Here is a 23,264-nt window from a genome sequence, read left to right on the forward strand (position 1 = left end):
AGAAGAGAAACTGCAGATATAATCATGACAGAGACGTGTTTTGTTCTATACGCAGTTATCAGTAGGTCTTTCAATGCCAACACATTTGACCAGTCTTCACCGGTTCTGCTGTTGTTTATTTCAAATATTCTACATTTAAATTAAGAAATATGTGAGCATTTTTTTAGCAAGTAATCTATTCCATTTCAAGCATTCTATTTACTTGTTTTTTTACAGATTACGAACAAGCAAGGCTTTGCGTCAAGAGTTGTCTATTTATGATTTAGTGTAGGACATTTTATACACTAGGGCTGAAACGTGATATTGCTATATATAAATCTGATTCATTCTTGTTAACATTTATTGGCTTCACATTGGATCTAACTTCCCGTGTTGCAATGCCATGGGGCAATTTTTCTCCTTTTTATATATTGTTGGTTGCCTTCTGTCCCCCTTTCATGACTCAAGTCCTTTGCCTGTCCTTCAATTTTTATTGGGTTTGTTAATGCCTCACATTGTTAATTTTAGTAGGTGACGATTTTGTCATAAAATTTCAGCCTTTGTTCATGATGAGGTCAGTCAGTTAATGAGTTACCAAGATTCACACCTTCTAACCTCCCTGAGATAATGCATTTAAATTGCTTATACGTTTCAGACCTAATTTTTCTTCATTCTGTGTTCAACGTGGAATTTTAAATCATGCGCTACTATTCTGTTGCCATATTAGTGCTTTTGGATCTGATAGTGTCTGGTAAGTACATCCGTTTTGGCATTGTATGAACTTAAGTAGATTCCACCCAATCTATGCCTTTATCCTAATTTGTACCATAAAGTTTGGCTTTCATGTGACCTGTAGTGGCTCATCCTTAGTCATGGCTTTATTGACAGATCTTTGAAATGTACCACCTTTGTCTATTCAGGGAGGTCCTCTGAACCTGAATCACTGTGAGAGATCCATGAGAATTGATACTGGTCAAGCAGATGTAAGATGACTTACCTCTCTTCCGTAAATAAAAAATAGTCAAGAAAAGTCAACACAGGCTTCTCAGTGCTGTGATGCCACACGAAATGCTAACTTGTTACATTAAACGAGAGTGAAACACACTCTTTAAACAGACCATCTCATGTATGTGTGAGCATTAGAACCTAGCAAAATAAATTTAAAAAATGTGAAGGTACAAAATGTAATACGTTTGGTGACTATATAGAGGAATCCTGGGATAAAGTTATAAAACAATGTCAATAAGAAGGAATAGTCCATTGGTTTCTGCAGTTATTGCTCCACTTTTAGAAATGTGCACAAGAATCCATCTTAAAACAGAATCCTGCACAGTGGCATAGTGTTTAAGCCAAGATTACTTGTGAAATACACAGATTGGGTGTCTTGGGTTTCACCTATAAAATGTTGAACATAATAACTACAAATTGTTGAGCATCACAATAAGAGCTGCTCACTGATAAGAAAACAGTATATTAATGTTATCTTTGTACTAATACAAATAGTTACAGCACAGACAATAGCTGTGTACTATATACTGTAATTCGGTGTCATTAGAGCACTGTTGGGGGACCAAGGGTGAATGCCTAAACTGAGCTGTAGATTACAGTGCCCTCCACTAATATTGGCACCCTTGGTAAATATGAGCAAACAAGGCTGTGAAAGAAGTGTCAGTCCAAGCATTTTGAGGGCACATACCACCTAAAACAAAGTAAGTACCTCTTTGACTTTTAGTACCTTAACCTTAAACCTTAATATTAAACGTATCTGAATTCTACTTGGTACTTGGAGATTGGTACCCGACCCCTATCACTAACCAAGACATTTAAAATGGCACCACTATGAACAGCACTATATCCTTAGGTCATTTTTACATCTTCGTTACATGTTTCTGTACAGACCATTTTGTTTGTGATATTTTGAACTGATAACATCATTTATAAATGGGTTACTCCAAGCACTGTAAACACTACACTGGTTTGAAGTGCTCATGGATACTGAAGTCTGTATGTGTAGCATTTCCCTGTGAAACACTGCACATAAAGAGTTAACCCCACTGCTCTCATCGATGTAACTACACATCCGAATGCATCATGTGGGCATCATTATCCAGCCTGGAACATCCCTGGCGACACATAGCCATCCAATGGCGACACGGCCCCTCCATCTGTACCGTCCAGGACCTGCCGTCAGCCTGCCTTCACAGGCACTTCAAGGGGATGTGGAATCAGCCATGGATGAGCCATGGAATCAGCCATGTAATTATTATTATTATTATTATTATTATTATTATTATTATTTTTGGTGGGTGGGGGGGAACAAACACAGCAAGAGTTACTCTGACCAAATCCAGTGTTTTATGAAATCACTGTTTTTTGTTTGGAGTAGTCTTTTAATAGAATACGTTATTAATGTATCTATGCCATGATCTCCAATGACATGAAATATGTTGCCTTAATATGAAAGAAATGTGTATTTTGCCATAGTTCCCCTCAAATTTGTGTTTCTTTTCAGGCTTTGCAAATACAGAAGCATGTGACTCTAGTAATGGTATCTACTTATCTGGGTGGTACAAACTTGGTACGTTGATTTTGAAAATAAACTGCATGCTACTGAATTTATTATTTAAAAAAAAAAAATTTTTTGATAAGCCATACCCTACACTATGAACAGCGGTTAGCATCTACATTAATGGGGCCTTGTTGGACATCTTTTTTGTTTTAATGGCTCAGGACACATTTTGGTCACTTAGGTCGATGGAGACTTTGTTCTCAGTTGTGTATAGAGGTAGAGTAGGCTCTGTTGAGCTGAGATATAAATGGTATCGCTCTACTTTATTTAGGAATCAATAGGGATCTTATGGTGTATGTAGACTTATCTGGCTGTCAAATCTTACTTTAATAAATATCAAACAAATAAATATCAAATAAAAATAGGGGCAACTTAATGAAGGTCAGTTTGTCATTTCGCAAATTTAGCCAAATTTATTCAGAGAGATTCTAGTCAATTCAAACATTTTTAATTCATTTTATTTTATTAACTAAATAAAGTTCCTACCTCCAATGTCCACATATTGTCACCTTCCCACGGAAAAAGACATCTTTTAAATAGAGAACAGCTGATATAAGAATTTAGCTGACGCAAGAAGAGTAGGACCTCATTGCTGGAGGACAATGTTATAAATTAACCTTAACCTTAGGCTTTAAGCAGGTAATTATCACGTTCTGCATTACCACGAGGAGCCAAGGGCCCCCATATACAGAGAGAGGGGGAAAATAGGACATTCTTTTCTGTGTTCCTTCTAAACTCTGGAGAAAGATTGCATCCTTTACCTTTCTATGTGTAAAAGCTCCCCCAAGTGACATAATTTGGATCTAAAAGTGCAGTTCCTGGGAATCACAAACAAACATTACGAAAATATACGTAAAAAGAGTTGATGCAGCTGCACAGATCCACGTGCCACTCTTTCCCAGCCTAGTATAAGTCTAGTTGAATCTCTGGAAATGTGATATTTGTTGAAAGCACATCTATCTATAAACGCCGACATTGGAAAAAAAAAATCTGATTTGGCGCACATACAGACGAATCAACAAAAAAAATAAATCTGTGTATACACAGTTGGCTTATCGGAGGGACAGGCAATCCATTTACACCACTAGCAGTAAGAATGGGGGATTGTGGGAATAATTAATTATTAGCCTTCTTACATTATGTAATAAGCATATGGCGATCCATTCAATCTTTTCTCTACTTAAAGTTCAGCTTTCCCCTACGGACCCCGACCAATGCAACTTTGCAAATACTACGAGGTGCCCAGGAAATGAGAGCAGATGTGCCACCATAATGATTACAGGTAAATAAAAGCACAACTTATGGACTTAAGTAATGTAATGATCATTTATATAGACCTTTGAATGGAGAAAAACAAAGTTTGAAGAATCTACATATCAAGACAGGTATGAAGTATTCTTTCAATGATTGATTAATACAGGATATTTATACCACACGTTGCAGTACTGCCAGAATAGATGTATATATATTAGATGTGTGTATTTGGTTTCAAATGAATTGCAATTCGTCCAGATTTGGGGCAATCGACGATTTGTACGAAACTCCGCAACGTCGAATGAGTGAATCACGAAACAAATGAAATGGATAATGAACAAACTCTTTTGTTTGGTCTGTGATTTGGTATTCCATCTGTGACACCAACAGAAGGGGGTCAGAAGGGAGAAGAAGCTGATAAGCTGACTTTTGAGTTGAAGTTAATTATTACCCTCAAAGCTCTCAACAACTCTACCCCAGCTGCATGTCTTCAAAAAAGTTCATCCAAATCATATCCCTGAGCAAAATTTGCACAAACCATATGAACACATTTCAAAATATCAAAATATTTTTTTTTTGCCGTGCCCATACCTAATATGGTGATTTTTCTAAATATTATAAACCTCAAACTTTATTTGGTCCTCGACATTGCCTTATATCCAGGCTATCGTTATGCTCATCCAAGGCAACCTATTCTTTGTGAATCGTATATTTTGCATGATAAATCCTATAGCTGCTGAAAAAATGCATTTAAAGTTCTTGCTGTGAAGTCATTAATAGGTAGATATAAACACTCATTTGTTGAACTTTTTCATTTTTTGCATTTAATATTTTTCAGATGCATCAAATAAGACAATGTATTTCTATGGATGTGCCACAGATTCATTGTGTAATTTGGGAACCAATGTGTTAAATGAAGACTTTCGTTTTGAAATAACTTGCAATCATGAAGAAACATCTTCAACCTCTGCATCACCTCCACAGGATAGTTTCAAAACTCAGCCTAGTACACCTGAAACTCAATCTATCTTGCCAGAATCTCAGTCTACATGGTCAGAGGCCCAATCCTCCGTGACAGAAGCTCAATCTGATCTTACAGATACTCAATCTCCAAAACAAGAAACCCAGTCTCCAAACCAAGAAACTCAATCTACTCACCCACAACCAACTACATCCCATAGTGTGACTAGTGCTGATTCCCCCTGTAAATTAGTGGCCTTCATCCTCATTGCTACTATTCTGATAAAAGGTCTGGGCTAACAATGAAATAGTAAAGTGGAAGAGCATTGTTCACGTTAGTAATAATTCTGAAGTACATTGATTAGAAGTCTTCACTTTATTAAAACAATCAATGTGTCACAGTCCTCACTGGTCTACCACACTTCGAAACATCTTCACCCATGCTTTGGAAATAATAGTGGGTGGACATTCTATTTGGAACTGTTCTGCATTTATGAGTATAGGTTAGATGTCACACATTCTAACTGGTGGAACATCATTTTTAGGCAGACTGTGAAGTCTCCTGTAGACATTGTCGGTTTCAAACATTTTGATACCCCTTGTTTATCACCCCTATTTGACATTCAGTAGGTCTTAAATCTGGTTTACAGTTACTCCCAGCTTTAACTCTTATTAGGGGCTAAAACAGTGTCATACGAAGTTGTGTCAAATCATCAGCCTCCTCAATCTAGTCTAAAAATAATATCCCCCACAGGTAATCATTATCCAAATTTAGCATTTTACGCTGAATTTAAACCTACATAGGTCTCTCCCTCCTGTCCTGATGTCTTCCCTTGTCTCCCATTCTAGAAATTGAGAGTGTTTCACTAATGTACAGGACCTCACAGTGGAAAATATACACATGGGTAACCTAGAATTTGAGGAACTGTGATTGCTGTATATATTGTGATTACAATGTTTTAATAAATCTGCCAAATTTAATCTAACAGATGTCTTTCTTCTTTTTTTTTTCTGTAAAAGTTCTGAATTTGAGGCTTTCATTTAAAAATTCTCAGAACATGTGCCTAATATCCATTAGGGTTGTTAAAGGACAAAATCTGTTTTCATTTGTTATTTTGCTAACTGCTACTACAGAACACATTTCACCCCATTCCCTTCTGATACCATGCACATACGTATATCACAGAGCTCCACGGCAATAAGACTCACAGTAATATGCAGTCTATATGAGTGTATCGCAGAGCTTCGGAGAAATAAAACTCACAGTAATGTGCAGTGCATATGAGTGTATCACAGAGTTCAACAGCAATACAACTCACAGTAATGTTCAGTATTCTTGAGTGTACACTCCTGATGATCCCAAATCGCTGGTGAAACGCGTTTCAAGTGCTAGACTTGACCGTGTATTAATTTGCACTTTTTTGTCCACTTTTTATTACTTTCTTGAACATTTTGTCCTGGAGGTCATTGTTGGCTGTGCATATATATATATATATATATATATATATATATATATATATATATATATATATATATATATATATATATATATAATTAGTTTGAATTAGGAAACAACATTACAATGTTCTCGTTCATTCTATGTGGTGCTAATTATACTGTTGTGACAAGGACTGGTACTTTTTTATAGTAGATTTATTATTTTTCTTTCCCCCCTTTTTTCGCTCAAGAGCAATTTGTTTCTGTAGTGGAGTTTTGGTTATTTTCCAACTTTTTTGTTTTCAATCAGTACCAAACCCTCTTGCAGCATTCATATTGATGTAGTGTGACCCCTGGTGGTAACATATTAATTGTGTTCTTCTAGATCTAGACGCACATTAGAGGAGAATCAAGACCTCTAGTGGTTATATAATATTACTGCATCATATAACTCACTCAAGTCCTAACATTTTTTTAATGGATGATAACCGTATTATTTGTAGAAACAGGGTGGGCCAAAATTCAGATTAGGATTTGACAGGTTAATAACTTATTTGTTAGCTCAATTTTTTCTTTGTGAGTACATATACGAACTGAGTCTTCATCATGGGTAATTTCACGAAGGAACAACAAGTTTATTATAGTGGAATTTTATCTTTATCTTCCAATTTAATCAAACAAATCTCTATACGTTAAGCATTAGTTTATTGATAGAAAATGTATTGACTACTCAAATCCTACTCTGAATTTTGCCCTTCCCCCCATGAGAAGTATTAGAAATCTATGGTCGTTAGCAGTTTATTATTATTTTTACTGACGTGGACCAGGGCATAGAATTATTTACAACTGACAGTACTTATCGAAAAGGAGGCCCTGTTTTGGATACAGTTTTTTCTTACTTGACAAGTTTATAAACAAAAGTTTTATTTTTGCTAAGTACCACATTTATTATATTAATTATCTAATCGAGTGCTAAAACCCCTTGGTCTAGTGGTGGGCTAATTTGGAATTTTAGGACTAATTACCTTTTTTGAGAGCTTAGCACAAATGAAGAGAAATGTGTCAGGAAGCTTCACACTCATTCAGACATCAAACCTAAAAGCAAGGCAATCATCAATGCCAAAAATAATAAAAATGTTATAAAATAAATGTCTACGCCCTATTCTTGCTCCTAAAAGTATCATAGAAGGAAAGATATCAAATTGATCCCAGACATGTTATTTCCAAAGACGTATCCCTATATTTAACAAATATGTATTTGTGTTGAGTGAAATATAAAATGAAATGTAGAAATACTCACATCTATATAATCTATACAACTCCTATACGAGAACTGAAAGGGTCCATCTTGCTCCATGTCAGTCATTGTTGCAAGCTCAGCCCTTTGCACCTGTTAGTATATAGAGAGAGCGCGTAGAGCAAGCATGTCAAACTTGTTGTCAGTGGGCCGCATGTGGCCCACAATTAATATATTTGTGGCCCGTCTGCCCTGGGGCCACTTTGTGCTGTGACTGCAACAAGACGCAAGACCGGAAAGATACTTCCTGTTTGCTTCTTGTCTTCTCTCCCACGGCCACAAGAGGGCAGAGTGTCTGTCTGTCTGCAGAGCAGGTCAGCCATTCCCCCCTTCACTCCTGTTCGCAGTGCTCGAGGAGCGTCTGGCCTGCTTGGACAGAGAAGAGCAGGAACTGGAGGAAGGGCGGCTCATCTTAAGGTAGGAGAAGAGGGGCTTGGAGGACCTTCTTGTGTAGTGTGTTAAATTGGGGAGGAGGCAATTTATTTGAGGAAAGTAGGGGGCAGTGTTTTAATTTGAGGGAGAAAGGGGGGCAGTGTATTAATTTGGGGGTGGGTGAGGGCAGTGTATTAAATTGTGGAGGCAGTGGGCAGTGTATTCATTTGAGGGAGAAAGGGGGCAGTGTTTTAATTTGAGGAAGAAAGGGGGTAAGTGTATTAATTTGAGGGAGAACGGGGGCAGTGTATTAATTTGGGGGAGGGAGAGGGCAGTGTTTTACTTTGGGGGAGGGAGAGGGTAGTGTATTAAATTGTGGAGGCAGTGGACAGTGTATTAATTTGAGGCGGAAAGGGGGGACAGTGTATTAATTTGAGGGAGAAAGGGGGGCAGTGTATTAATTTGAAGGAGGGAGGGGGCCAGTGTATTAATTTGAGGGAGGGAGAGGGCCAGTGTATTAGAGTGGTGGAAGGGGGGCGGTGTATTAATTTGAAGGAGGGAGGGGACACTGTATTCATTTGGGGGACTGAGGGGGCCAGTGTATGAAATTGGGGAGGAAGGCAGTTTATTAATTTGAGGGAGGGAGAGGGCCAGTTTATTAAATTGGGGGAGAGGGCCAGTGTATTAGAGTGGTGGGAGGGACGCAGTGTATTAAATTGGGGGAGAGAGTGGGCAGTGTATTAATTTAAGGAAGGTGGCACTGTGTTAATTTGGGGGAGGGAAGGGGACAGTGTATTCAATTGTGGTAGAGAGAGGGGGCCAGTGTATTAGAGTGGTGGGAGGGGGGCAGTTTATTAAAAATAGGGGACGGAGGTGGCAAGTGTATTAGAGCAGTGGGAGAGGGGGGAGTGTATTAAATTGGGGGAGGGTGTGGGCAGTGTATTAATTTGAGGGTGAGGCAATGTATTCATTTAGGGGAGGGAGGGGGCAGTGTATTCAATTGGGGGAGAGAGGGGGACAGTGTATTAGAGTGGTGGGAGGGGGCAGTGTGTTAGTTTGAGGGAAAGAGGGGACACTGTATTAATTTGGTGGACTAAGAGGGCCAGTGTATTAAATTGGGCAGGGGGGCAGTTTATTAAATTGAGGGAGGGAGAGGGCCAGTGTATTAGATTGGTGGGAGTGGGGCAGTGTATTAAATTAGGGGAGGGAGTGGGCAGTGTATTCTAGTGGTGATGGGGGGCAGTGTATTAGAGTGGTGGGAGGGGCAGAGTGTTAAATTGGGGGCAGTGTATTTGAGTGGTCAGAGGGGGGCAGTGTGTTAAATTGAGGGGAAGAAAGTGTATTAAATTGGTGGAGGGAGGGGGCAGTGTAATAAATTAGAGTGGTGGGAGTGGGGGCAGTGTATTCAATTAGAGTGGAGGGAGACGGGCAGTATATTAGATTAAGGGGCAGTGTATTAAGTTTGCAGAGGGATGATGGCAGTGTATTAGATAAAGGGGCAGTGTATTAAGTTGGCAGAGGAATGATGGCAGTGTATTAGATAAAGGGGCAGTGCAGGGCTGCCATCAGAAATTTCGGGGCCCCTGACAAAGCACAAGGTCTGCCCCCCCCCCCCCCGCCCCCTCCCTCCCGGGCCCGCCTACGCCCTACCCAGTCCGCTGACAATGATGCGGGACTGAATGTGGTGTGTATAGTGGAAGTGAATTAGAATGTGTGTAATGGATGTAGTGTTTGTGTGTATTAGATACTGTTTGTGCAGTGAATGCAGAGAGTGTGTTTGTGTAGCGGATGCAGTGTGTATAGTGAACGCAGAGTGTGTTTGAGTAGTGGATGTAGTGTGTGTTTGTGTAGTGGATGTAGTGTTTGTATGTACTAGATGAAATGTGTTTAGTGGATGCAGTGTCTGTAGTGGATGTAGTGTGTGTATTAGACGCAGTGTCTGTGTATAGTGAATGCAGAGTGTTTCAATTTGTGGTGGATGTAGTGTGTGTACTGTGAATACAGAATGTTTGTGTAGTGGATGCTGTGTGTACAGTTGATGCAGAGTGTATGTTAGTGTAGTGAATGCAGAGTGTGTGCAAAGTTTAGTGAATGCAGAGTGTGTGTTAGTGTGTAATAAATGCAGAGTGTGTCTGTTAGGGTGTAGTGAATGCAAAGTGTGTCAGTGTAATGAATGTAGTGTGTGTGTGTGTTAATGTGTAGTGAATGCAGAGTGTGTGTTAATGTGTAGTGAATGCAGAGTGTGTGTTAATGTGTAGTGAATGCAGAGAGTGTGTTAATGTGTAGTGAATGCAGAAAGTGTGTTAGTGTAGTGAATGCAGATAGTGTGTTAGTGTGTAGCGGATGCAGAGTGTGTGTTAGTGTAGTGAATGCAGAGTGTTAATGTGTAGTGAATGCAAAGAGTGTGTTAGTGTGTAGCGGATGCAGAGTGTGTGTTAGTGTAGTGAATGCAGAGTGTGTGTCAGTATAGTGGATGCAGTGAGTGTGTTAGTGTGTAGTGTATGCAGAGTGCATGTTGTATTAGTGAATGCAGTGTGTGTATTGTATTAGTGTATGCAGTGTGTGTGTTGTTAGTGTATGCAGTGTGTGTTGTGTTAGTGTATGTAGTGTGTGTTGTATTAGTGTATGCAGTGTTTGTTGTGTCAGTGTATGCAGCGTGTGTGTTGTGTTAGTGTATGCAGCGTGTGTGTTGTTAGTGTATGCAGCGTGTGTGTTGTGTTAGTGTATGCAGAGTGTGTGTTGTGTTAGTGTATGCAGTGTGTGTGTGCTGTGTTAGTGTATGCAGAGTGTGTGTTGTGTCGGTGTATGCAGTGTGTGTTGTGTTGGTGTATGCAGAGTGTGTTGTGTCAGTGTATGCAGCGTGTGTGTTGTGTCAGTGTAAGCAGAGTGTGTGTTGTGTTAGTGTATGTAGTGTGTGTGTTGTGTCAGTGTATGTAGTGTGTATGTTGTGTTAGTGTATGTAGTGTGTGTGTATGTGTTGTGTCAGTGTGTGTTGTGCCAGTGTATGCAGTGTGTGTTGTGTTAGTGTATGTAATGTGTGTGTGTGTTGTGTCAGTGTATGCAGTGTGTGTGTTGTGTCAGTGTATGTAGTGTGTGTGTGTGTGTGTTGTGTCAGTGTATGTGGTGTGTGTGTGTTGTGTTAGTGTATGTAGTATGTGTGTGTGTGTTGTGTCAGTGTATGCAGTGTGTGTGTTGTGTCAGTGTATGTAGTGTATGTAGTGTGTGTGTGTGTGTTGTGTCAGTGTATGTAGTGTGTGTGTGTGTTGTGTCAGTGTATGTGGTGTGTGTGTGTTGTGTCAGTGTATGTAGTGTGTGTGTTATGTTAGTGTATATAGCGTGTGTGTGTTGTGTTAGTGTATACAGTGTGTGTGTGTGTGTTGTGTTAGTGTATACAGTGTGTGTGTGTGTGTGTTGTGTTAGTGTATACAGTGTGTGTGTGTTGTGTCAGTGTATGCAGTGTGTGTGTGTGTTGTGTCAGTGTATGTAGTGTGTGTGTGTGTGTTGTGTCAGTGTATGTAGTGTGTGTGTGTGTTGTGTCAGTGTATGTAGTGTGTGTGTTGTGTCAGTGTATGTAGTGTGTGTGTGTGTGTGTGTTAGTGTATGTAGTGTGTGTGTGTGTGTGTTGTGTCAGTGTATGTACTGTGTGTGTGTGTGTGTTGTGTCAGTGTATGTAGTGTGTGTGTTGTGTCAGTGTATGTAGTGTGTGTGTGTGTTGTGTCAGTGTATGTGTAGTGTGTGTGTGTGTGTGTTGTGTCAGTGTATGTAGTGTGTGTTTTGTGTCAGTGTATGTGGTGTGTGTGTGTTGTGTCAGTGTATGTGGTGTGTGTGTTGTGTCAGTGTATGTGGTGTGTGTGTGTTGTCAGTGTATGTGGTGTGTGTTGTGTTAGTGTATATAGTGTGTGTGTGTGTGTTGTGTCAGTGTATGTGGTGTGTGTTGTGTTAGTGTATATAGTGTGTGTGTGTGTTGTGTCAGTGTATGTAGTGTGTGTGTGTAAATGTGCAATCTGGGGGGAGGGGGGGCATTTTAACATAATTTGTTTTTTAAATTACATTTAATTAAATTGTTTCTCCCCCCTCCCTGCTTACCTGTGTCTAGGGAGGGGGGAGATTCTATCCCTGGTGGTCCGGCGGCATGGTGGGGCCCCCTGGGTTCCCTGTTACCGCAGAGGGGGCCCAGGCAGCACACTGCCTCTTCTCTTCTCTCCTCCAATAACTCTCGCGAGACCCGCGGAGCGTTGCCATGGCAACCGGGTCTCGCGAGAGTTATTAGCAGAGGAGAGGAGAAGAGAAGAGGCTGTGTGCTGCCTGGGCCCCCTCTGCGGTAACAGGGAACCGGGGGCCCGCGGCTGCACACATAGATAGCGATATTCGCTGTCTATGTGTGCAGGGAGGGAAAGTGGGGCCCGGACTGCCAGAGCAGTCCGGGCCCCCCAGGGCCGCCGGGCCCGTGACAACCGTCATGGTTGTCACCCCCTGATGGCGGCCCTGGGGCAGTGTATTAAGTTTGCAGAGGGAGGAGGGCAGTGTATTAGATTAAGGGGCAGTGTATTAAGTTTGCAGAGGGAGGAGGGCAGTGTATTAGATTAAGGGGCAGTGTATTAAGTTTGCAGAGGGAGGAGGGCAGTGTATTAGATTAAGGGGCAGTGTATTAAGTTTGCAGAGGGAGGAGGGCAGTGTATTAGATTAAGGGGCAGTGTATTAAGTTTGCAGAGGGAGGAGGGCAGTGTATTAGATTAAGGGGCAGTGTATTAAGTTTGCAGAGGGAGGAGGGCAGTGTATTAGATTAAGGGGCAGTGTATTAAGTTTGCAGAGGGAGGAGGGCAGTGTATTAGATTAAGGGGCAGTGTATTAAGTTTGCAGAGGGAGGAGGGCAGTGTATTAGATTAAGGGGCAGTGTATTAAGTTTGCAGAGGGAGGAGGGCAGTATATTAGATTAAGGGGCAGTGTATTAAGTTTGCAGAGGGAGGAGGGCAGTGTATTAGATTAAGGGGCAGTGTATTAAGTTTGCAGAGGGAGGAGGGCAGTGTATTAGATTAAGGGGCAATGTATTAAGTTTGGGGAGGGAGGAGGGCAACGTATTAGATTAATGGGCAGTGTATTAGACTGGGTGGAGAGGGCAGTGTATTAGAGTGGAGGGAGTGGACAGTGTATTGGATTTGTGGGCAATGTATTAGAATGGGGGGAAGGACAGTGTATTAAAGTGGGTCTGCATGGAGATACTGCGCAGCTTTTTTCCACACATGCACAATAGCCTCCCAATGTTTTCCTATTGAAAAGCACTGGATTGGCTGAGATCATCAAATTTGATGATCTCAGCCAACGTGAAGAAAACACTCATAGGACTTCAAAATCAACAAGATAATGTGATTTATTTTTTACAGCTGTCCAACAGCATACATTTCCCATTTCAGTCCCAATACTAAACTTTTCTTAATATGTCAAGGTAGTTGGACTGAAACATTGGTTATATACAAATGCACGTCTCCTTAAAATAAATGTGCTCTTTTGTTTACTTTGAAGCCCTACGAGAGTGAGGACGTCCAGTGTCAGTTAGGCAACTTTTTATACTGTACTTACCTTCACCTTACTGTATTTTCTACGTACTTCACTATCAGTTTCCTATTTCTCCTCCATTTTATGGTTATATGTACACACTCCAAGGACATTCCAGGTGCTGCACCTCCATCTTTGTTTTTAGGTGTAAAAATATGAATTAATTTCAAGAACATACAAATGGTTTCAGAAACAGAACATTTTAAGCATGTACACAAAATATGGTGGCAGAAGAAATGTGTGTAAACATGTCATCTTCAAAATGATGTGATGGTGTTTTCTCTTTGAATAGAATAGACTTCATATGATGTACACAATTGTATTATTGTATGTGCTTGTTAAAACAAGCCTGGATGTTTTGTTTTTGTTTTTTGGAAAATCAGTATATTTAAGGATATAATTAATATGTATGTTGTTGATCCAAGGCAAAATCTGATTGCCTTTAAGGATTTTTTTCTGTTGTTGTTTCTTGTTATCTGAGTATGGCAGGGTGTTGTATTATATAAACAATATCTTTAAAATGCAATCACTTGTAATCAATATCTCTCACATAGAGTTAGAAAATGTAAAAGTGTTCTTCCCCTTGAATTGGAGGCGTTATTCAATCTCCTATGTAGATGTACAGCACTTAAGACTCAATTATTAGTGAGAACCACATCAACCTTCTTAAAATAAATCAAAAGCAATGTTGGACTCATGGGCAAACGTGGAGGTGCCATGGCAGATCCATTTCAAAATTATGGCTTTCCCAACTGTCCTTCATGTTTTTTGTACTCTCCCTATTTGTATTCCAACATCTCTATTACAGCAATTCCAAAGAGTGTTCAATGTTTAAACGTGGTAGAAACAACCCTAGATTGGCTTATTCAGTGATGTGCCTCCTCGAGATTTAGGTAGCTTGGGTGTGCCAGACCTGAAACGATATTACATTACTTCAATTCTCTGCCTCTGTAGAACCAAGTCCAGTCCTCTATGGGCCCAACTAGAAAATTACTCTCTGCATTCTTGTTCCTGCCAACAATTTCCATGGGTCCATCTAACTATAAAAAGGAATATTCCCTTGCACCACTTTTGTCCTAGACCTATCTTACTCCCAGACCCACTTTATATCCTGTTTTTGCTAAGCCCAAACATGTATTCCTTATACTATAGTGTTAACCTACCTGTTTAGGTATCTGGCCTCCCTCTCTGTAAGGTTAAAAGGTTGTTTAACTTATCTTGTCTTCCTCCTCATGCTGGTCTCGCTGGCTGGCCTGCAAGCTTGATGATCTCAGCCAATCTTGATGATCTCAGCCAATCTAATGCTTTGCCACATGAAAGCATTGAGAGGCTGTCACGGGAGGCAGTCCATAGACCGGACCTCTGTGCCTGATGTAGTTGATTAAGAGTCTTCAGCGTGATAGTGGATACGTAGGGCCTAGTGCAGGGTAACCGCACCCCCCCTGGTGTTGAGCACCAGCATTTGTGCGGCCTCATACCAAGACCCTGTTGCAGCTTAGCGGATGTCAGAGCAGAAATATGCTGAGATGTATCCAGTACTAGAAACAAGGCAAGGCTAGGATAGACACCAAACAAGAAAACAAAACAAAACTAATAGAACCCAGAACCAGAGAAGGATAGAAAGCAAAACCCAGAACATGTACACAATACAAAAGGGAAACATAAACAGAACATGGGCAGGACAGTACAGGACAGGACTGTACATGGACTGGGAATACAATATAAAACAAGACAATATATAATAGGAAAAACAAGAGGAGACATAACTAAGTACTAATATGTGCAATAAACATTGGAGATTTAGACATACATAAATGGCCAAGATGTAAAGATGTATGTGTCAGGATCGGGACAGGGATCCAACACGCAGAGTACAAACAGGTGGTAGGTACGTATACCGGACCTTAGAATGGCCGGACTTAACGTAAGGAGTAAGTAGAGAATGGTCTAGGAACAAGCCGAGGTCGAGGGAACAAGAGGACAGGTAAGCGAGAGACAAGCCGAGTCAAAGGGTAACAGAGATAAACAGGGTAGTACAAACAAGCCGGGTCAGAACCAAAGAGACAACAGAATACAAGAGCACTGAGTGACTAGACAGGCTAGAACCACGAAAGGGCAATGAGCAGATGCCGAAAGCCTTACTTTATACCTTGATTCTAGAGGGTAATCACGCCCCCGACGAGTCCTGATTAGTGCTCGGGACTTGACTGACGGGTCGACCCGGGTTGGCGTCATGACGTCGACTACTGAGCGTCGCGTCATATAAGGAAGTGGATCCCTCGCGGTCGGCTTGTAAATGGCCGAGAGAACCGCGAGGAACGGAAGAAACAACCCCTCTGGGAGGATAAACGTCTAAGTCTCTCACCTCCTCTGAGGTAGAGACTACAGGTACCCTGACAGTACCCCCCCTCTCAGAAACGCCCACCGGGCGGAAGGAACCGGGACGAGATGGAAAACGGGAGTGAAAAGCCCTGCGGAGGCGAGGAGCATGTACATCCTCCTGAGGTACCCAAGTCCTCTCCTCAGGACCATATCCCTTCCAGTCAATAAGATATTGTAACTTCCCCCGGGAGATTCGAGAATCGATGATGGAGTTGATTTCATACTCCTCCTGACCCTCAACCTGAACAGAGCGAGGAGAGGATATAGTGGAGGAAAATCTGTTACAGACTAGCGGTTTCAGTAAAGAAACATGAAAGGAGTTAGGACTGTAAGGGCCAATGTAACGAGAAGCGAATTTCATAGAAGGAACCTTCAAACGAATGTTTCTAGTACTCAACCATACCCTATCACCTGGAACAAAAACCGGAGCCGCCCTTCTGTGCTTATCAGCGTGTTTCTTGAACAACATGGAATTATGTAGGAGAATTTGTCGAGTCTGATCCCACAACTTCCTCAAATTGGCAACATGAACATCAACCGACGGTACCCCTTGGGAAGGAGAAACCGAGGGAAGAATGGAAGGATGAAAGCCATAATTCATGAAGAAGGGACTGGAACGAGTAGAATCACAAACGAGATTATTGTGTGCAAACTCCGCCCAAGGAATCAAACCGACCCAATCGTCCTGGTGTTCAGAAACAAAACAACGCAAATATTGTTCAATCTTTTGATTGGTACGTTCAGCAGCTCCGTTAGACTGAGGGTGATAGGCAGAAGAAAAATTCAATTTGATGCCTAGTTGAGAACAGAAGGATCTCCAAAAACGTGAAACAAATTGGGAACCTCTATCGGAAACAATTTCGGAAGGTATCCCATGTAAGCAAAAAATCTCTCTCGCGAATATCTCCGCCAATTCAGGAGAAGTCGGGAGTTTAGTTAAGGGCACGAAATGAGCCATCTTAGTAAACCTATCAACCACCGTGAGGATCACAGTCTGTTTTTTAGAAACAGGCAAATCTACAATGAAGTCCATAGCCAAACAGGACCATGGTCTCTCTGGAATGTTCAAGGGATGTAACAACCCACATGGAAGCGTATGAGGTTGCTTAGTCTTCATACAGACCTCACATGCTCCGATGAAATCCCTAATATCCTTCCGTAAAGAAGGCCACCAGAAATCTTTAGAGATCAAGGAACATGTCTTGCGAATACCCGGATGCCCAGCCGCCTTACTGTTGTGAAAACACTGTAAGAGTTCCAGTTGGAGTTCAGGAGGAACGAAATGCCTTGCCCCAGGAGTCTGTCTAGGCGCCAGATGCTGCAACTTCATGATCTGACCAAGCAACGGAGAGTGAATCTTAAGACTCGTGTTGGCGATAATATTGCACCTGGGTACTATAGAAGACAAAACCGGCTCAGATATCGCAGAAGGTTCATATTGTCGAGACAAAGCATCGGCTTTAGAATTCTTAGAACCAGGTCTATAAGTGAGCACGTAATTGAAATGCGAATGTGAATAAAGACCAACGAGCTTGCCTGGAGGACAAGCGCTTGGCCTCCCCAATATAGGACAGGTTCTTGTGGTCTGTCAAAATAGTAACAGGATGTAAGGTGCTCTCCAATAAATGTCTCCACTCCTTTAAAGCCATGATAACTGCTAGTAGTTCCCTGTCACCAATGTCATATCTGCTCTCAGGGCCTGATAGTTTCTTGGAAACAAAAACACATGGATGTAAGGGCTTATCCACACCTAACCTTTGGGACAGGATAGCACCTATACCTGTCTCTGAGGCGTCTACCTCGAGTAGGAAAGGCAGAGTCGTATCAGGGTGAACTAAAATTGGTGCAGAAGCAAACAGTTCCTTGAGTGTTTTGAAGGCAAGAAGGGCTTCAGTAGACCAGTTCTTAGTGTCAGCCCCCTGTCTGGTCATATTGGTAATAGGAGCTATAATTGAAGAGTAACCCTTAATGAAGCGCCTATAATAGTTGGAGAATCCAATAAACCTCTGAATGGCCTTGAGGCCCCTGGGTAAAGGCCAATCCAAAATGGACTGGAGCTTATCCGGGTCCATCTTAAACCCTTCCCCAGAAATCACATAACCAAGAAAGTTTATCTGGGATTGGTCAAAGCTGCATTTCTCCAATTTGCAGTACAGGCCATGTTGAAGAAGCTTGCGCAATACCCTTCTGACTTGTCTGTGGTGAGTCTCAATCTCTCTAGAGTGTATAAGTATATCATCCAGATATACAATAACGCAGTCATGTTGAAATTCCCTAAGAACTTCATTGATCAGGTCCTGAAATACTGCCGGTGCATTACAGAGGCCAAAAGGCATTACTGTGTATTCATAGTGCCCATAACGGGTATTGAACGCCGTCATCCACTCGTGTCCCTGCCGAATTCTCACCAAGTTATACGCCCCTCTGAGATCTAACTTGGTGAAAATCTTGGAGCCTTTTAGACGATCAAAGAGCTCGGTAATCAAAGGAATTGGGTAGGCATTTCTAATGGTTATTTTGTTCAAACCTCGATAATCAATGCAAGGTCTTAGTGTACCATCCTTCTTTTTAACAAAAAAAAACCCAGCCCCGGCAGGAGAGGAGGATCTCCTAATGAATCCTTTTTCAAGGTTCTCACGAATATACTCCTCTAAGACTAAGTTCTCTTTAGTGGACAAAGGATATACATTACCCCTGGGGGGCATAGTACCAGGTAGTAGATTAATCTTACAATCAAAAGACCTGTGTGGAGGTAAAGTATCAGCATTCTTTTTGTCAAATACTGCCTTTAAATCCAGGTACAGGGGCGGTATTTGTACCTCTGTAGAGTAGGTAGAATTAATCGGTGTGTTAACTGCGCAAAGCGGTGACACTGTCCGTAAGCACCTGTCCTGACAACCCTGACCCCATGAGATTATCTCCCCTAATTCCCAATCAATAATAGGGTTATGTTTTTTTAACCAAGGGTACCCCAGGACTATGGGAACAGAAGGAGAAGAAATAAGCAATAAAGATATGTCTTCCTCGTGTAAGATACCAACAGTTAATTTAACGGGTATGGTTTCACGGAAAATCACAGGCTCAACTAAAGGTCTACCATCTATGGCCTCAACGGCCAAGGGTGTCTCCCTTAACTGGGATGGGATAGCGTGTTTGGTAACAAAAACTTGGTCGATAAAGCTCTCAGCAGCTCCGGAATCTATCAATGCCATAGTTTTTAGTACTCCCTTCTCCCAAGTTAAAGAAACGGGTAGCAGAAGCCTGTGATCTTTATAATTAAGATTAGAGGACAAAATAGAAACACCCAAGGCCTGTCCTCTAGAGAAACTTAGGTGCGAGCGTTTCCCGAGCGATTAGGACAATTTAGGCGTAAATGACCTCTGACTCCACAGTACATACACAACCCCTCCCTTCTCCTGTACTGTCTCTCCTCTTCTGAGAGGCGAGTATTGCCTATCTGCATAGGTTCTGGAAAAAGTGAGGTTGTGGATTCAGAACTTTGAAATGAAGGAGCTAGTTTAAAGGAAGGTCTACGGTTTCTCTCTCGAGTGTTCTGCCTCTCTCTTAAACGTTCGTCAATGCGAGAAATAAAAGAAATTAAATCCTCCAAATTTTCAGGAAGCTCTCTAGTAGCAACCTCGTCAAGGATTATGTCTGATAACCCGTTTAAAAATACATCTATATAAGCCTGTTCATTCCACTTAACCTCTGCCGCCAAGGACCTGAACTCTAGTGCATAATCCACAAGTGTTCGGTTTTCTTGTCTAAGGCGCAACAGTAATCTAGCTGCATTGACCTTTCTACCTGGAGGGTCAAAAGTTCTTCTGAAAGCAGCTACAAAGGCATTATAATTATATTCTAACGGATTATCATTTTCCCACAATGGATTGGCCCATCTCAAAGCTTTCTCAACAAGTAATGTGATAATAAATCCAACCTTCGCCCTATCTGTAGGATAGGAGCGGGGTTGTAATTCGAAATGGATACCTATTTGGTTTAAGAAACCACAACACTTCTCTGGAGAACCACCATAACGTACAGGTGGAGTGATACGGGAAGAAGCACCTACGGTGGCTACCTCTAGACCTGAACTCACAGGAGAGATAGAAGTATTACGCATCTCCTCTGGTTGATTACCAGAACGAGATAGTAACGCCTGTAGTGCTAGAGCCATCTGGTCCATTCTGTGATCCATGGCGTCGAACCTAGAGTCAGAAGGACCAACCTGAGTGTTTGTACCTGCAGGATCCATTGGCCCTGTCGTAATGTCAGGATCGGGACAGGGATCCAACACGCAGAGTACAAACAGGTGGTAGGTACGTATACCGGACCTTAGAATGGCCGGACTTAACGTAACGAGTAAGTAGAGAATGGTCTAGGAACAAGCCGAGGTCGAGGGAACGAGAGGACAGGTAAGCGAGAGACAAGCCGAGTCAAAGGGTAACAGAGATAAACAGGGTAGTACAAACAAGCCGGGTCAGAACCAAAGAGACAACAGAATACAAGAGCACTGAGTGACTAGACAGGCTAGAACCACGACAGGGCAATGAGCAGATGCCGAAAGCCTTACTTTATACCTTGATTCTAGAGGGTAATCACGCCCCCGACGAGTCCTGATTAGTGCTCGGGACTTGACTGACGGGTCGACCCGGGTTGGCGTCATGACGTCGACTACTGAGCGTCGCGTCATATAAGGAAGTGGATCCCTCGCGGTCGGCTTGTAAATGGCCGAGAGAACCACGAGGAACGGAAGAAACAACCCCTCTGGGAGGATAAACGTCTAGGTAGAGGTAGAGACTACAGGTACCCTGACAGTATGCACCCCACCACTGGGTCAAAGTCCTCCAATTACGGTGGGTCCTATCTACCAAGATATGCATGACTAAATAAACAATAATAAAATACACACAGCACTTACCTGCAAGAAAAGGGCAGAGGGCTTGTAGCAACTGCCTGCAGGAACCAACTGAAACAAAAAGGATTAATGGAAAAGGAACGGGTGTGGCAACATATAACAAACATTTAAAGGAATATCAGAGACTGGGAATTCAAGGAATGGAAAAAAGGAATGAACCCAGAAAATCCAGCATAAAGAAAACCAGACATAGAATAGAAAACCAGAAAAACTAAACAAGAATTGTAAAAAGAGTACTGGATACCAGAAGCCATGACCAGACATCTAAACAGGACAGAGCAGGTCCTGACAGAGGCTAATGCTCAGGCGCAGCAAAACGCCACACTGCGCCAATCAGCATCTCCTCATAGAGATTTATTGAATTAAAGCATCTCTATACGAAGTGTTTCAGGTCTCCATGCAGAGAATTAATGTCAATCAATGAACGCCAATCAATTTTTATTGAAGTAACTGCACGATAGATTTCATGAGTAGAAGCATAAAAGAAACACAGTATCAGATTGCAAAATGTAAATGCAATACAACATGTTATGTGTTTTTTAAAATTGTAAAAGCCAAGGAGGCACACAAATAAGGCTATCTGAATTAGAGTCTGACATGCTTGGAACTAGGCTTAAGACTATTTAGGTGAGACAAGGTCTTGCATTGCATTATGAGCTCACAGAGAATCTAAACGTTAAAATGCCCCATTACCCTGGGGCTAGTAGGAGGGGAAATTATTGTCGAAGCTGACATGAACTTAAGGCATAAATTAAGATGGGTCAAGTGTCACCATATCACAATTAAAGATATTCAAAATAGTGCTAAAATAAACTTAAAACCAATATTTGCCAGCAAGGAAATTAAAATACATAACTAAATAAAATGAATAGAAAATTAGCATGTTAATAAACACAGAAATGGGATAGGTAAAAAAAAAAATATAAACTGCAGGAAAAGTGGTGAAGTCTGAATCATAGTGTGGAGGAAACCGGGCCACCTCCTCAATTCCCAGCATCATTACGTGGCAAAAATGGGGTTGTGTCCAATGTCCAAAGGAGGACAAGGTGTTACGGCCAGTGCAGAAGGTCATTGGTAGTTCAGGCTAAGTTGTAGTCAGAAAATAGAGTCTGTATTATTATTATTATTATTATCGGTATTTATATAGCGCCAACTAGTTTCGCAGTTACAATAAATGAGACCATTACACAATGGCACAGGAACAATAGGTTGATGAGGGCCCTGCTGTATTATTTACCATCTCAGTTGCTACCAGGACTTGTGGTTAGACCCATTTGTATTTGATGGCAGCAGTTTGCAAGCGTTGGGTGACAGGCCTGAGAGATATTCACCAGGTCATCATAAAAGGTAAGGCCAGATTCCTCAAATACCAGTGGCTGTTTGGCCCGAACCACTGCCATTACCGACTATTTGTCATCAAGGGATTGTAAGATATTTATAATGTCCCTGGGTGGGTTATCCGTGCGACGATGTGAGAGGTGCACTCGAAATACTCCTTCCAAATGTATAACCTTGACCTGCTTTGGAGACAGTAGTGTGAAGAGCAGACACTGTATATATTGCGGCAGCTCATCGGCTCATATGGAGTTAGTGACTCCCCTGATCTTCAAGTTCCATCGCCTCATTTTATCTTCCAGAGTGGCTATTCTGTTTGCAAGGACTTGACGCATGAACAGGCAATGTTTGCATTGAAAAGCCTGCACAGACAGGCTATAGACACCATAATCACTACATTTAGCTCTAGTGGTTCTGGTGACTAAAGAGTCACTTTAACTGCCTGATTACACTGTGATAATGTGCTTCAGCTATTTTTCATGATGGTTCCCTTATGTCTTTGCCCTCTAATTACAGTGCCCATCCTTCTAGAGAACTGTTTACTTTATGTATTAAGAATATACTCCATTCCTTTAAAATTCTTAGCGTTGAACCCTTGTCACCACACGTTTTGTAAAATGGTTTTGAGTAAGATACACATTTGCCAGATACTTTCCGATCCTGCCTATCCTTTTCCCCGTTATTGGTAGACTTTCTATAGGCATAGATGTTATGGATAGACATCTAATTTTAAAACATCAAAATGCTATGGATAGACATCTAATAAGCAAACTAATGAAAATTATGCTTCATTTTCATCCAAAATTCTATCACCTCTAAATGTTTCAGCTTCATATATGAGGCCCAAAATGAAGACACAATCCATTATGTACTCATAGTAGCCAGTACCACCATTCCTAGGATGTAGAAAACGCTAATCCTCCCTCAATAACCCAAGTGCTCTAATCACTCTTTGTCACAACAACATGACCACAACACGCAGAATCAACCCCCCAAATAGAGAGGACGTATTACCAGACCTTAGAATGGTCAAGTTTAACGTGGTTAGCGAGAGAATAGTCAAGAAATAGCCAAAGTCTAGGAAAACCAGAGATCAGGGTAATGATAAGAAATAATGAGAATAATGAAACAGGATAAACAAGAAAACGAGCCGAGTCAAGGATACCAGATAAGCAGAATTGTCCAAATACAAGCCTAGTCAAAATACCAGT

The 23,264-nt window shown here is 41.5% G+C and overlaps 1 protein-coding gene across 1 annotated transcript in view; it reads left to right on the plus strand.

The window, feature by feature from the left end:
- The first annotated feature begins 255 nt into the window (after window positions 1-255).
- LOC134582866 (phospholipase A2 inhibitor and Ly6/PLAUR domain-containing protein-like) overlaps window positions 256-23,264 on the plus strand; it is a 55,623-nt gene continuing 32,614 nt past the window's right edge. Inside the window, exons 1-3 of the mRNA XM_063439539.1 lie at window positions 256-730; window positions 2,492-2,557; window positions 3,735-3,830. Coding sequence (XP_063295609.1) covers window positions 679-730; window positions 2,492-2,557; window positions 3,735-3,830 — 214 coding nt within the window. The 5' untranslated portion in view covers window positions 256-678. The remainder of the gene's footprint in view (window positions 731-2,491; window positions 2,558-3,734; window positions 3,831-23,264) is intronic.

Source organism: Pelobates fuscus, chromosome 13 (genome assembly GCF_036172605.1).
Source record: "Pelobates fuscus isolate aPelFus1 chromosome 13, aPelFus1.pri, whole genome shotgun sequence".
In the NCBI taxonomy this organism is placed as follows: Eukaryota; Metazoa; Chordata; class Amphibia; order Anura; family Pelobatidae; genus Pelobates; species Pelobates fuscus.